This window comes from Ammospiza caudacuta, chromosome 16 (assembly GCF_027887145.1).
Source record: "Ammospiza caudacuta isolate bAmmCau1 chromosome 16, bAmmCau1.pri, whole genome shotgun sequence".
Lineage (NCBI taxonomy): Eukaryota > Metazoa > Chordata > Aves > Passeriformes > Passerellidae > Ammospiza > Ammospiza caudacuta.
In genome coordinates, this window is record NC_080608.1 from 11,755,912 (window position 1) to 11,771,258 (window position 15,347).

The 15,347-nt window shown below is 48.8% G+C and overlaps 1 protein-coding gene across 2 annotated transcripts in view; it reads right to left on the reverse strand.

The window, feature by feature from the left end:
* MGAT4B (alpha-1,3-mannosyl-glycoprotein 4-beta-N-acetylglucosaminyltransferase B) overlaps positions 1 to 15,347 on the reverse strand; it is a 50,447-nt gene that overhangs the window by 2,821 nt on the left and 32,279 nt on the right. For both annotated transcript variants that reach the window (XM_058815192.1, XM_058815193.1), the window contains exons 2-11: positions 12,461 to 12,640; positions 11,641 to 11,781; positions 10,683 to 10,816; positions 8,231 to 8,277; positions 6,008 to 6,121; positions 5,514 to 5,589; positions 5,022 to 5,136; positions 4,144 to 4,274; positions 1,260 to 1,367; positions 150 to 343 (exon numbers count right to left, since the gene is read on the reverse strand). In XM_058815192.1, coding sequence (XP_058671175.1) covers positions 150 to 343; positions 1,260 to 1,367; positions 4,144 to 4,274; positions 5,022 to 5,136; positions 5,514 to 5,589; positions 6,008 to 6,121; positions 8,231 to 8,277; positions 10,683 to 10,816; positions 11,641 to 11,781; positions 12,461 to 12,640 — 1,240 coding nt within the window. The remainder of the gene's footprint in view (positions 1 to 149; positions 344 to 1,259; positions 1,368 to 4,143; positions 4,275 to 5,021; positions 5,137 to 5,513; positions 5,590 to 6,007; positions 6,122 to 8,230; positions 8,278 to 10,682; positions 10,817 to 11,640; positions 11,782 to 12,460; positions 12,641 to 15,347) is intronic.

Consider the following 15,347-nt stretch of genomic DNA (forward strand, 5'->3'; position numbering starts at 1 on the left):
CTCCCCTGGAAGAGCACTGCTCCCTCCTCCTGGGCAGCCAAGCAGGAGAAAGGCAAGAAATTTGATTTAAATTGCCAGAAGAGCCAAAGTCAAGCGTCTCCACATGCTCTGGGCTGCCCCCACACCCCGCTGACCCCTCGAGCACTGGCCTTTCAATTCGGAGTGGTTTGAAGAATCTGAAGCGGATGAAGTCGCCGGCAGTGGGAGTGAAGGCCCAGAAGAAGTCCTCCCGCAGGTAAGCCTTCTCCAGGGTGAAGTGCTGGTAGGTTTTCAGGCTGGTGCTCACCTCAGCAGGAGGGTTGACATGCTCTTTCCGCAGTGCATGTTTTCCAAAGTCCTTGTCCTTGAAAGGGCACAAAGTAAAAGGGCAGAGAAGGGCCAGGAGCTGCTCTGGCCCGTGAGGAACCAGGGCCCCAGCTACAAGGCACTGCAAATTAAAATTTTGTGAAAGGATGAAAGATGGAAGTAATTTTGGCAAGGCACCAGGCAGGGGAATGTGTGACTGGATCCCAGACACTCCTTCAGGAGAGGCAGCTCAGAGAAACACCCCTGCTCTGTGCTCTGATCCAGCACACCATGGAGCCTTTCAATGTCCAAATGTCCCTGAACGCCTGTCCATGCCCCAGGAGCTCTGGAAACAGTCTCTACACTTGAGGAGAAAGCAGCTGGGAGGCTGACAATAGCATAAAATGACTGGATTACATGGCCTGACAGCACTGCACTGTGATACAAACTGGATTATACCATCCATTTCCCTGGGGATCACACAGACAGCACAGCCCAGGATGTCTGTCCATGGATTCTGCACTTGTACTTGTGGGAAGCTGCATTTTGTTCATGTTTAAATACACCTCACCAATTCCAGCTCTTATACAGTGAGTTTTAATTTGCCTATCACCAAATCCCAGGAATATGAAGTGGAGTGAGAAGGAAGTCAGACCAACCCAGGAGCCATCTCTCTAAGGTTTTTTAGTAGATTCTTCGAAGTCACTTGCCTGGACCATGGCCTGGCACTCAGGATGGGTGGCCAGGACTGGTACCAAGGCTTATAATCTTGCAGTGACTCTTGGTGAATGTCACTGGCATTCTGAGGAGCAGCAACTGCCTGAGCTCACTGTAATTCAGAATAAAACACAACCACTTCACAGAAATCCAGCTGCCACCAGCTGCTGTCACAGATGTCCCCACCCAAAAGCAGCCAGTTCCTGGGCGTCTGCAGGCCAGGCCACCTGCAGCTTGGACAGAGAGCTGGTACCCACCTTCAGCTTCTGTATCTTCCCAGCCAAGGAGGAGTGGGTTCCCACGTGCTGGAAGAGCGAGGGCTTGAAGCGGATCCTCAGGTTTGCCTTCTGCCTGTCGCAGTGTTTCTGAAACGAGACAGTGCCCCAAGGCTCCAACCTCTGCAGGCCACTGGGGCCCACAGAGCCATGGACAAAGGGCACAAGGAGTGACAGACAAGTCCTCCATCTCTATGCCCTTCTGTGGTATTTAGGCTCTAATCTGGCAAGAGGGCTTTTAACCACGCTCTGGAGAAACCAGACTGTGACTCTGAGCCCCTCAACCCCCAGGCTCTGCTGGGCAGGGTCCAGGTTTAAATGCCAAATTTCTGCTTGCCAAGCACAGCTTCAGCAAATCCTCTCTGTGCTGTCAGGGAGGAACAGCCAGAGAACTGAGTTTCCTTTGCCCCTTGGCTTATTGGGAAAGCCTTTTTCCTACAACTCAGAGCTTGGAATCCCTGATGTCTGAAGGTACAACAATCCTGGGATGACTCAGAGTGAACAGGTACCAAGTGTGGGCTCTCTCTGGATGGGCAGTTCCCAGTTTGCTGGCAGGAGTTGTGAGCAGATGTACAGCACGTGCCATCGTCTGAGCTGCTGGGCTGTTTCACGCCTATCCACCACATAAATAAACTTGGAGATGCAACTGTGATCCTGGCAGTGATTTACCATGGAGTAGAGGGAGAGAGACGATGGAGAGGGAATACAGGACAAAAAGGAAAATCACTTGAGAGCGTGGGGAGATGAGAATTCACATTTTAAAATAGCTCAGTTCTCTCAGTTTGGGGGAGCAGGACAAAAATACAGGTTAAAAGCTGTATGGAGAGGGTATTTGTTCTCCAACTTTGGCTTTTTCCAAGAAAAGAAATGCACATCCCTAATGCCATCTGCTCTTGCAGCCTCCCACCTGGCAGTGGCTGCCTGGAACAGACTGGGTGCCACACCAGGCCCCGCCATGGGCCAGGAGCTGGGAAATTCCAGGCATGACCCCTGCGAGCTGCAAAAGAGATAATCCCCTAATCCAGCTCACGTTACATTAGAAAATTAAAACTAGCCATGCTAATGGGACAGACCTACTCACTGCCAGCAACTGTGGATGCAACTCCATCATGGCTAGCTCACTCTGGATGGGGAGAGGAGGAGGAAGGGGAATGGAGGCAGCTACAGCATCTCCTGATTTATCCTTCTCCCCTTTTCCTGCACTCCTAAAGAAACGTTTCCTGAAAGCAGCCTTGTCACGGACAAGCCAGGAGGAGGAACAGCTCAGTTGGTGGTAAGAAGGTCATCCTTTCACACAGGTCTACCCCAGGTAAATCTAAAATTAGTTAAAAAAGAAAGAGCAGAATATGCCCAGAGCAGGCAAAGCACTTACCAAAAGCTCAGGTCAAACAAACTTTCAATCAAAAAGACAAATCCTCCCCGCTACCAATTTGATTTTGCACAGTGGGATTTACAAGAGAAAGTCATGTTTGAAAGGGCGCTGTGCAGAGTTAATCATGCAAACAGTGGGGGAAAGGAGCCAGAAATCCACATGGAAAGTAGGTTAATTTTTAAAAAGGCAACATGTTTAAGAGGTTTGCGATTTCCCCTGAGAAAACCTTGGTTCCATCAGGTAGGAAAAGATGAGCACAGATGAGTTAAGGAGAAGATGATCCAGCGCAGCAGGATCTGCATTTAATCAGTGCTCAAGCTGAGGATTTTGAAGGTGGGGGCACAGAGAGCAGCATCATTCCCAGCTCCATCCCAGCATCCCACCCATCCAGCTTTACCCACAGCTGTGCAGACTGTGGGGCTGTCAGTCAGTCCTGGGGAGTGCTCTGTCCCAGCTGAGCACATGGCCTGAACTGCCAGGAGGATTCAGGGGACATCATCTGAGACTGGTCCTGCTGCACAAGGGGCACTGGAGCCAATGCCATGTCCTGTGCCAGGGATCAGGCCAAATTAAACCACACCCTTGCCCCAGTTCTGCAGAGCTCTGAGGATGGTCCACCCCCCCAGCACATAAATACAATACTAATTTCCACTTGCTCTGGCATTTATCACCACAACATGGTTGTCACCATGAAGTTTGTTCTAAGCCACTGACTGAGCTCTGCACAGCAACTCTGCTGCTTGTTCTCTACTGGGGAGGAGGGCAAGCAAGCATTTGTAAATACAGTATGTTCAGAGAGAAGACAGGAGAGTATCTGGTGCTGAGCTCATCTTACATCTGCTGCCACAGACACTCCTCCTCTGCCCTTCCCACTCGCTTTAGCCCCTTGCTGCTGGAGTTCAAACACAATCTTCACAGGGCACAGGGGCTTTTGGCTCTGCAAATGGAATGGCAGCACAAAAGCAGAGCCCATTTCACCTCTCTGCACCCTCCTGGAAACCCTGACAAGAGCTTTGTGTGATCTGCCTTCATTCTGGCAGACTGTGCAAGGAGGGTTTGCTCTGGGGTGAGCTCTCTGGGCAGTCTCCCTGTGTGCTCCAGGCAGGTACAGCCCAGGGATCCAGAGTCAAAGGGTCACTCTGGGGTTGCAGTCAGCGAGTGGGAAATGGCTTCAGGGAGAGAAGCACAGAATGCAAAACAACACAGAAGGATGGGGAATGACTCCTGTCCTCGAGGGCTGCAGGAGGAATACCCTATTAGTGCTTAGATGCAGAAATGATGCCTTTCCTGGCAGCTACAAAAGCCTGAACTCCCAGGTCTCCACTTTCACAGTCCACAAGGACACCCTGCAGCACGCTCCACAGGGATGGCAGGGCTCGGTGCAAAGTCAGTTAGCACCAGAGCTCACAGAAAAGATCCTCTGGAGGCACAGCCAAGTGTACATTTGCCCACACACAACAGAACATTTCCCTTCAAGAGAGGCTGTTTACGTACTGCATCTTTCTCAGGGTTGCAGACTTTCACCCAGAGGATGTGATCCAGCAGCCAGTCAATGGGTTTGTCCTTATAGAACATCAGGATGAACTCCACAATTAAGCTCAGATCCAGAGACTTGAACATTTTTCCTAGAGCACAAAGAGAGAGAGAGGAGCTATGGTATGAAATGGTCTAGAATCAGAGCTGGGAATGTAAAAAATGGGAGACTGGCCTGTGGGGGTTAGCTGTGTCTATCTGTGTAAAGGAAACAACATGTGGCTCCTGTTTATGTACCAGCACTGCTGACATTGCTAATACAGTTCCGGATTTAATATTTGTTGCAGAATTAGAAAGCATTAGAGTCTCACAGGTCACAACAGTATCAAAAGGTCTAAAACTCTCCCATTCAGTAAAGAGAAACAAGGATGAAAAATGCAGCCAGCTGCAGGACAGACCATTTCCTGCCCTGAGAACTACAAGTTTTAAGCCAATCAAACCAGTATCCAAAATAACAGATCAAGCTGCTACTGCAACCATGTACTGCTGTTCCCAAAATAGTTCTGGGCTGATGCAAACTTCCTTTTGCACACTCTTAGGCAAATCCAGATCCCATCCAGCCTAAAAGCTACTGGCCCTATCTAAGCTGTTTGGCTGTTGGCTGGGCCACTCACCAGGTTTATTTTTACTTAAAGTGAGCATCAGCAGTACCAGCTGTGAGGATCTTTCTCCCCTGTACAAACACAAGGGTCACTGCAAAAATAGGAGGGGATCAAGTCCAAGTATTTTACCATCTTGTGGGGACAATTTCTTGGGCCAAGAATGCAGTGCTGGCAAGAGCAAGCAGGCTCTTGTGCCTTGTGCCTGATAGGACTGGGGTGAGTGTGGGAGGACGTTACCAATGAACCCCAGCTGAGAGAACTCCAGGATCATCCACTCTTCAGAGGGCTGCTGCAAGGCAAAGTTCTTCATCGTGCTGAGATAGTTTGGTTTGGCCACAATGTCATCCTCCAGCTGCAAGACAAAAGGGCACAGTGCCAATGTCCCATCCAGGTCCCAGGAACCTCTCTCTATGCAGAGCAATCACACCATAGACCAGAGGAAAGCTTTGGCACAGACACAGTTTATTCTGGAAGGTGCTCCAAGCACTTTCTTTTCACTCAGTCTAACAGGTAATAGAAACGAGGACTTCTGCCTTTCCTTAGAGGGAGATTTCCAAGTCTAAAAGTATTTTAAAAACCCAGCTTTTGAACCTATGTGGTTAAAACCTTCTCCCACTCTGCTGCATCACAGAATTGGATATGCTCTTTGCTCTCTCTCAGCTGGTACAAGCCAGTACAGTGAACTCACAGGTACATCCATCTTCCCTCCAGCACCAGCACCAAACCCACCTGCACATAATAAATGCCTTTGGACTGGGCATACATCATTAAAAAGCAGTAGTCCAGGTTCTGCTTTGTCCTCCACCTGCAAAGACAAAGACAATGGGAGCATCAGTGTCTGCTGGGATGGTGGCTGCTCCAGGAGCCTGCCCAGGCTGGGCTGGAGATGGGAAGGTGGCACAGCCCTGGAATGGCCTCTCCCTTTGGTCCCTGGTCAGCTAAGAGTCACTGGAAATCTCAAGGACTTCTGAAATGAAGATAATTTGGTTAAAATGAGCTCCTCACTTTGTGATGGAAACACCACAAGGCTTTTGCCAAGCCTGACAAAGCTGGTGCCAGTTCATCCCCCTGTCACCAAATTGTGTCCTTCCAGATCTTGGATAATTCAAGTTTAAAGTCCTTGTCTGGCCCTACAGAAGAGCTTTCCCTGCTGGAGTCGGAGAGAAACTTGCTATAGCTCCTTAATTCAGGGCTTGATTGTTTGTAAGGTCACTCATTCTTACCTGACTCTTTCCTTGGGGTCTCCAAAGGATTCCCGCAGGTGGGAGAAATCAGGATAGAAATGTGGAGATGGGGAAATTACCTCCAGGAGACCTGAGTGTATTTCCTTCGGGAATCTGAGGGAGAGAAGCAGCAGTAAACAAATACCCCATGTCTGACACAACATTTCTTAGACCAAATCACTGGGTAAACACTGAGCCAAAGAACCAAACAAAAAACACAGGTATAACTTCCCTGGTGTCTAGTGCACTTTCAGGCCTCATCAGAAGACATCAGCAGGGGCTTGGCATGGACTTTTTAAGTTGTCTTCTACCTCCCACAGTCTCTAATAGCCCCATGTGCATATGCTCCCCACCAGCATCCTCCTCCCTCCTGCACACACACACAGGTCAGCTTTAAAGACCAGCCCTGAGCACCATGTACTCTTTACAGGATTAAATGACCTCCGAACTGGTTCAGCAAAGAAAGGACTTGGCACTACAGGCATTTAGAGATTTTCCAAATGCATTAGTAATTAAAATTAATTTTGCCGAGGTTGTGCTATACATTTCTGCTAAGTTCCTTAAAACACTGCTGTGCTGTAGTTCAGAGAGCCAGCAGGAAGTCTACCTAGCTCTCTTATGCTGATAAAATCAGCATCTACTTTTCTTATAATGTGGCTAAGAAACCTTTAAAGAGTTGAACTCCAACAGAAAATAATGTCACCCATCTGGGAAGCAGGCACCTACATCAGCCTTGCAAGCAATACCCCAGAACTGCTCTAACTGTGAGAGATAAGCAGGAAAACCAGTTATTTTTACCCTGCCTTTTCGAGAACATTTGGTGCAAGGCTGATTTCCTTTGTGCAGAGCCTGGAGGACGGGAGATGGGGCAAAGGGAGACAAAGCAGCGACACTGCCAAAAACTTCTCACTCCTTTTTCCCTTCCTTATTCCTTCCTTGGGACTGGCAGGTCTTTCAGCTAACATTTTCAAATCGTCCCTTCTCCAGGCAGCAGTGAAAGAGCAGCTTCTCACTGAGCTGACAAAACATTGCAGCAAAGCAGCAGCAGCTTCCTCCCTCCTGCGAGAGAAGCCCAGCCTGCCCTGGCCCCACACCACCTCAATTCTATTAGGAAGAAAAATAATTTCAGTGGCTCAGGGAGGGGCAGGAGGCACTGGAGAGGGGGATGATGAGAAATCAAGTCATTAAGCCAATTAAAGTTTCAGGACTTGTAGGCAGAGGCACTCTCCGCAGCAGCGCCCGGTAATTTCATCAGGAGCCATCGGACAATCAGTCCATTATCCCGCGGCGAGCGCGTCCTGCTGCCCGCGGGCTCAGGAGGGGAGCCCTGCCAGCTCCCGCACCGCAAGATGGAGGGCTCTGTTCCAGCTCCTGTGCCAGTGCCCGGGAGCACAGGGCAGGTCCCAGCCCCCGAGCTGCCACCATTGGCTCGGGGACAAGGGGCGCTGCCGGGATGCGCTCGCTGCCCTTTCTCTTCTCCGTGCGGCCGCTGCGATCCCTTGGCAAGGAGCAGCCGCAGGAGCCGGACCGGAGCCACCGCCCCTTCCCCACCACCTCTTCTCTCCCTTTGCCTCCCAGCTCTGGTGCCGTGAGCGCCTGGAGCGGCTCACGGTTAATAATTGTTAATAATTGTTAATAATCCATCACCAGCTTCTGCTCAAACAGCCACAGCCCAAGCTGCAAAAGCCACTGAGGCTGCAGGACATAAAAAGCAGCCAGCACCAGAGACAAATGTAACTAGAGCCTGGAACAAGGGGAAAACAAACAGGCTGGAGTGGGAAGAAAGATGGATCACGGATTTTAAAGCAAAATAAGGCAGGAGCATTCGTGTGTGCTTACTACACTGCCCAGACTGCACAGAGCAAGTACAGGGCTGCAGCAGACTCTGAAAAACTGCCAGGATAGCTGTAAATCTAAACAATCCATCTCCTCACAATGCCCCAGGGCAGAAGGAGCAAAACAGAGCGAAATGACCATGTGTGTTAAATACTTCGAGCACAAAGCAGCCTCCTGGAAGCTACATACGGGATGCATTTCAGAACAAGCAGAAAGTGGAAGCAGCATTAGCAAAGACAGCACAAAGTCTAAAAAGAGGAAACAACCCCAAGCAACAACAAAAAAATACAAAAGGGAAGCAGAAAAGTGTGTTTCTCCTTAAGGAAGCCGTTCCCTGGCCTTGCTGCAGGCACAGGCTGTACACTGAAGCTACATGGAAGTGCTTACAAGTTTTTGATATTTTCTGCCACTCCGGCTGTGTACTGTGGATCCGTCTGAAAACAAAAGAAAAGCAGTGTTAGACCCCTCAGCCTCAGTCTGTGTCCCCCATGGCTCAGAAATCTTCTTCAACACACCCCAGGGTACTGTCAGCACATCTGCATCATCTTTATTCACCTTCATGTCTCCTTTTATCCAGCTTTACTGCTCTCATGCTGGCAGGCTCCCAGGAGCCCTCCTCTGTGGTCAGTGTTAACCAAAGGCATCACACACCAAAATCCATCCCAAAGGACACAAGACCCTGCACATCTTTCCCATGTGCTCTCCTGGCACTTCTGTCCCTGCCAGCACCAAGTGTTTGCACAAGTTTTAACCTCTGGGTTATTTATTTTTTCCCTACACACGCTGGCTTGCATCCAAGAGAATATTCTTGGCAGAGAATCCTCTGTACCCTTTGGTTAAAAAGAGGGGTCTATTTATAACTTTTTCATTTCAGGTTAATTTTGACGCTTTTCTCCCTAAAGCCCCAGTTTGTTCCCACAATCAGTGTGGCAACCCTCAACATTTGGGAGACAAAAGTGGCCAGAGCTGCTCGCTGCTGTCTGCGGGTGAGGTACAGGGATAGGCACTGGACAGAAACCATCTGCACAATGACAGGGAAACAAAACCCCTGAACAAAGGGCAGGGACCCAGGAGCAGAATCTGTTCCTTTTGCTGGTGGTGGCACTGGTTTGAGCAGCAATAGGGACCATGAGGCTGCACGTCCTGGGGGGATCTGCCAGGGCAGCACTACCGAAGTCGGGAGCAGCTGCTGCCGGGCGAGGTGAGAATGAGACACCGGGATGTGTGTCACAGGCTGAGCACAGCACTTCTGTGCTGGCACACAGACAAGGGAGGGTTTTCTCGAGAGGAAAAGGTCCCTTTCCTAAACAGGGCTTGGAGTCCTAGTGCTGGACTGATTTCTTACTTCAGCATGCCAAGAAAACAGCAATAGAAAAAACAAAAGCAGGAAAGATGCTCCTGGCCTTGGCAGGAACATGCATCTCCACTCCAAGTGTCTGAAGCAGTGGGTTGGTGACAGCCAAGCCAGCCATCTCACCCCAGGGCTCCCCTCAGGCAGCCAAGGAAGCCCCTGCTTCCCCAGGCAGCCCAGCCACTGTGGGTGACACCTGCAGTGGCCAGCAGTGACACTTGGGAATGAGAAGTCCCTATCTCAGAAAGGACACTCAGTTGCTGCACTCGTGCTGAGTCTCCAAATTACTCAGCATTTGCTTCAGGTTCCACCCTCTCCTCTATTCACTCTTCATCCCAAGGAGCTCTTTCAAGTGCAGGTACATGGAGAAACACTTTGGGAAGAGGCAGAGCAGGCACAGCAGTGGCAGACACTTCCACAGAAGGATGTTGTGCAGCTCCAAGACCAAACTTGGCCAAAGGAATCTGCAACAACTGAATCCGAAAATCAGGAGCTGCCATCACAGCAGGCACCTTGTTTTTAAGCCAACTAAAGTAGTATTACTGTAGTACAAAACAGGAGCTGGTCTGGGTCTCAAAACCTCTCAGGCTTCAACTTACCCACTGCAAAAACAGCCACCAAACTTGTCCTGGCTCCAAGGGAGACAAATGACAGCCAGGACCAAACTCTGTCCTGGGCCCTTGGGCTGCACCCATCTGTGCACACCTTCTCTCTGTACAAAATACCAGCCAGAGCCCTGAAGGCCAAATGCTACTCAAAATGTCAAATTATGGGCAAACAGGCAGCAAACCCAGACATTCATCTTTGTTCCGCTCCCAGTAACAGGCTACTGAGGTTTATCTTTCTCACCGGATTTCTGGAAATTAAGACAAATGCACTTCAGGCTCAAGAAAATAATCCTGAGAGGAAAGCCATGGAGAAAAATAACCACCTAAACCCATAGATAAAAGCAGCTCTTGTGGATTAATGTATCAAGGCTTTTTAGCCCTTGGATTCAGCAACTGACTCCGGGCTCCAGGCACCAATACCAAGAGGCATATCAGTCTCAACCCCAAATTACCAGCTCTTGGGTTTCAAGAGGGGTTTAGTGCTGTGTTAATGTGTTACAGGTATGTGAAGAAACAGAGCTGCTGCAGGAGCAGGTCTGAGAGCTCTCCTGCTCATGGGGCTGCTCCAGCTCATTTTGTGGATATCCATTCAATTGCCCTGCAGGAGGCATCATGGTTTAGGTGAGCTGTGCCACACCTGTAGCTGCTAACAGGACATGTTTGCCTGTTCACATCCTGATCCTCTCTGGCCCAACCAGCATCTCATTTTGGGCAAGACACACCTGCCAATCCCACTGGATGGCAGCCCAAGGCCAGGCTTATCTACCCAGCAAGTGGCAGAGCTGGTGTCCGGGTGGGCAGCACCCTGTTTGGCACAAAGCCTGACAGACAGTGGGATGGGGGCAGGGAAAGGGGGCAAACTGGCAAAGCTGTGTCTTACCTCAGCAATGAGGACAACGATGACAGAATCCTCCTTCTCCTGCTGAGTGAGCTCTGAGATGAGGGAGTTGAGGGTGTCGGTGAGGTAGGAATGCACCTCCCGCTTCACGCTGGGGATTCCCATCACGACGGACACTGTCCAGGGCCACGGAGAGATTTTAGAGAAGGGGCTGTGGTGGACTTTGCTCTGCTCCCATGACAGTCACCTGGCCAGTGCCAGGCTCTGCCATTAAAAACCAGCAGTGAGCAGCAGGTTGGTGGGTTCCTGGGCTATGCAGGGCTCCCACACTCCTGTCCTCAGCCCAGTGCCAGCAGCACTCATTGTGCTGGGCTGGCAGGGCAGCCATGGGCACTCAGATAAGCTCTGCTTTTTGTCCCTGAAAGAATGATCTCTAAGGAAACACCACAAATCCCTCCCCCTCCCAGGGGCCTTTTCAACTTGTGAACAGCAACTTGAAGACCACCTCTTGCTCTCCAAACCCCTCCCATGGCCAAAAGCACTCCAGTTTAGCAGGTGCAAGTCAGGCGTTTGGCGTTGGGTTGGGATTTGGGAGCAGGGGGAATCATGAAGTAACCAAAGCCCTGCTACCAATGGGATTTGTCTCCTTAGTTTGATTACAGTCTCCATGAAGCACCCTACAAACTATGCTTTCATCTGAAGCCCTTCCAGGCAAAGTCTAGAGCACTCTGGATATGGAAAGCAGCAAACAACACCTGGCAGAAGCATCAAGAACATTTTAGGGCCAGTCAAGAGCACAGACAGCACTACCCTGTAGACTTGCAGGCGTGACATGGCTCACCCACCCCACATGTCACCATAACCAAGGAAGCTTGCATGATGCATGCAGCCCTTCCTCCAGTCCTGCTGGTTTCTGTGCCACAGGCAGGCCCGGAGGAAAGGGGAGGGACAGGCACCAAGGTGAGGAAGAGCACCAGAAGCAGCACTAATTCCCATTTACCTCCAGTGCGCCCCTGTCCCACATGCACGGCTGGCTGCAGACTGTTCTCCTTTGACAGCAAATGTGGCAAATGATGGAAGATGGTGGGAAGGTGCAGCACATTCTTGTTGGTGATATTCCACAGTTTTAACTTGGTTTCGTCTTAAAAAGGAAAAGGGAATCAATTGCAAGGCATGGTAGGTAGGAAGAGACTGCAAGGCAAAAAGCCTTTTTACAGCAGCCTGGCCACCCGAGACTACTGCTGGGTTATAAAAAATCAGGCCAACCTTTAACATGCTACCACAAACCCAATTAAAGTTCAGCAGAAGCCAGGAGGGCCTTAAAGAAGTCCCAAAATATTTGGGAAGGAGAGGGGAGAATGAAGATAAAATGAAGGTCAAATCAGATCTTTCTGTTGAGATCCAATTTTCTTCAACCGAGCAACTTAAAAAAAAAAACAAAGAACAAATAAATTGGTGAGGGGTGCTCAGCCAGCCTAACTCCTTCCTCCCCCCTCTCTTTGGATACCCATTTTCCATATGGGTTGAATACAGCCATAGGAAACAGAGTGTATGACTTGCAAGGGAGAAAAAAAAGCTTGTAAGCAAGCAAATTGGCAAATATCCTCGGCAGAGGCAAATCCGTGTTTAATGATGCTTATGCACCTCTAATTAAACAGGAGTTTAAGAGCTCTCAAGTCTCTTTGAACTCCACAATTTGCTCGTGCTGGGGGAGAGAAGAGCAGGTCCTGCCCGCAGCCCTGCGCACACACACACCTCTCTACCTCCTCATCAGAAACAGCTCCAACACAGCCCCAGATGCTCAAGGCCTGTTTATTCACCAGATAAGCTGCTCCAGGTCCGGTTTATGTCCCTCAGGGCCTGCTTCTCCGACAGGGCTCTCTTGATCTCCTCCAGGACCAGGTTGAGCTCCTTGGAGCGCTTCAGGCTCTCCTGCTCGGCCGTGTGCAGCCGGTCCCTGAGCGCCAGGAACTCTCGCTGGTAGATGTCCACAACGTCACCTGAGGATGGAGAAGAGGGAGAAGCTCAGTCCTCTGTGCTCAGAAGGATTTCACTCATACCTCCCTTGCCTCCTCAGTCCTTAAATTATGGATTTAGGGAGCTGTGATCCAGCACGCACCCATTGGCAACAGGGTCACGGGGAGGGGAGTTTAAGTTCAGAACTTCAATAATAAAGCTACTTCCATTTTTCCTCTTTCAGTTTGGGTTTCTGGGTCATGTAGAAATAGAATCATAGAACAGTTTGGGCTGGAAAAAACCTCTAAGATCATTGAGTCCAACCATTAACCCAGCAATGCCACGACCACCACTAAACCACGTTCCCAAGTGCCACATCTACACATCTTTTACATCTCTTCAGGGATGGTGATTCCACCTCTTTCCTGGGCACCTTGTGTGAATGATTGGCTGGTTTCACCTGAAGGATTTTTTCCTAATATCCAATCTATCTTTTTCTACAGGTTGAACCTTCCCCAGCTTGTTTTCCCTTCTTTGGACACACAAATACAACCAGCCCTAGTGATGGAAAGAGAGATGTTGGTAAGGGGTTATGCTGCCCTGCAGTGAGACAAGGGTGCAGACAGCACCTCCTCCGGATTTGGAAGAGAACCCCAAATTTTAACAGCCAAAAGAGATTTCGGGACTCTAACCTCTCCAAAACACATCAGGATAAAGAAAATCACATAGCAACAACTGCCTGGATGCTTATATGAATTCAAGTGTTTGGGCACACACCTTTAGGACGCATCATAAATGTATAAAAAACCCCTTCTGCTAGGGTAACAGAGCTTTTTGTTTTGAAACAACATCTTATCCCATGCTCTGTAAACAGAGCAATAAAACTATCAAGAGCTTTCAGTCAGAACTAACTATACAACAGCTGGGAGTGGAATCAGTGAGCCACTAATGAACCTTCCCGGGACATTTTTTCCCATTATTAATGAAACTACTCATTAAAAATACACTTTTATCTGTGGTTATTCATTTGTTTTCAGTAAGATTATAACTCACAAGACTATACCCAAAGCAGATTTATCCACTGAATAGTAGACTCTTAACCCAAACACGACTAGGAGAGTTAATGATCAAAAATACTGCACTGGAACTTCACAACACAGGGCTAAATATACATCAAAGCAATTGAAAAAGATACATTGACTACATAAAAAAATCTTCTATTTCGGGTTCCATGAAGAAAAAGTAAAAGGAATTTTGAAAATCAGACATATCCAGCTTCAGTGCAGAGTTTCCAAGACAACAGTGCTTCCCAGTCCAGGTACTGGTAATGCTTTTGCCTAGAAAAAGTTTCCCCTATTCAGTCTTTCCACCAAGAAAAACCTTCTTAAACACTCACTCCTTCAGCACAAGGGACTCCCCCAAGGCAGTCTGGCTCCTATTAACCTTTTGACATTATTTTCAAAGCCATGGCACACGGGGAGGGAGCAGAGGAAGTTACACCCATTTGATGACTGGTCCATCTGACAACACGTTATTCAGAGAAATTCAAGGCAGAGACATAAACAAGACCAGTCCTTCCTTTTTCCTGTGCAGTGCTGCTCACTTTCCACTCCCCTCGAAAAAACATTTTCAAATATGCAGAAAAACAAGTTAACACCCAGCTTTGAGAGCTGCCACAGGAATTCTCAGGAGGATGTCAGGCTCTAAAAACTCCTCCCATGATGAGTGAGACCTTTACCTGCTGCTGCCTCTCAGACATAAGAATACAGCTACATTCAGCTTCCCAATATTCCACATTATAGGTTTTCCTATTGTATCTTTTACTGGCTGCATCTGGGAACACCAGCAAAGAACAAGTCTCACTTTCTGTTTTTGCACAACATGATGGCTCATGCAAGAGTGGAAGCATTTGGCTCTTGGCATCCTGGGGGTTCCTATCCTGTGGATGCTATCAAAGCCAAATCACAGCTAAAGGCTGCCATTAGATCTTGTTCTGCAATACCTGGAGCAGAGTAAAGGCGAGGCTTTGCACTTAATGGCTTTTTCCAGAGCACTGCACTTCATTTGTGTCAGATTTAGAAGGGAAATGTCACTGATTATTCAGTCACTAATGACCTGCCCGCCGAAGCCAAGAGCTGTACTTTCCTTAGACTGCAATGGTGATGTGCAGTCAACCATTTGCTGCTTTTCTGGTTAATGGTTGGAAGTGAAATTGTATTTGCTTCCAGCTCTCTTGTCATATGATGTCTTCGTAGGCTTTCCATTCTTTAATTAAAATTTCATTAAATTTAAAAGCTGATCGATCGTGACTGGTTCTGATGACAGCCTGAACAATCCTAGACAAAGCCTGAGATGGGTGTACAGTTTCCCATGAATTTCCAGTAATTTTGCACTTGTTGGCCTGCAATGACATGTGGCTGCAGATCTGTGTCCTCACAAAAACCTTCATCTCTGAGCCAGGGAGGGCTCTGAAAACCCACTAAGGGCAGCAGAGGATAAAGAGGGGGGGAATGGCTCCCATCTCCACAAGCAAGGTTGGACACAGAAGTGATTTGCTGCTAATTAGGCTGAACAAATTTTTCAGCTAGTGTCAGTTCAGCACAGACCCTTTACATACCTTTCAAACCAGCAGCACTCCCTATCTACATATTTATTGTATTCCCTCCCAGCACAAGATAACAGAGCTCTTAAAATATCCCTAGACTCAAGCACTGCAGGACAAAAACTCCTAGCTATATCTAAAAAAAATAA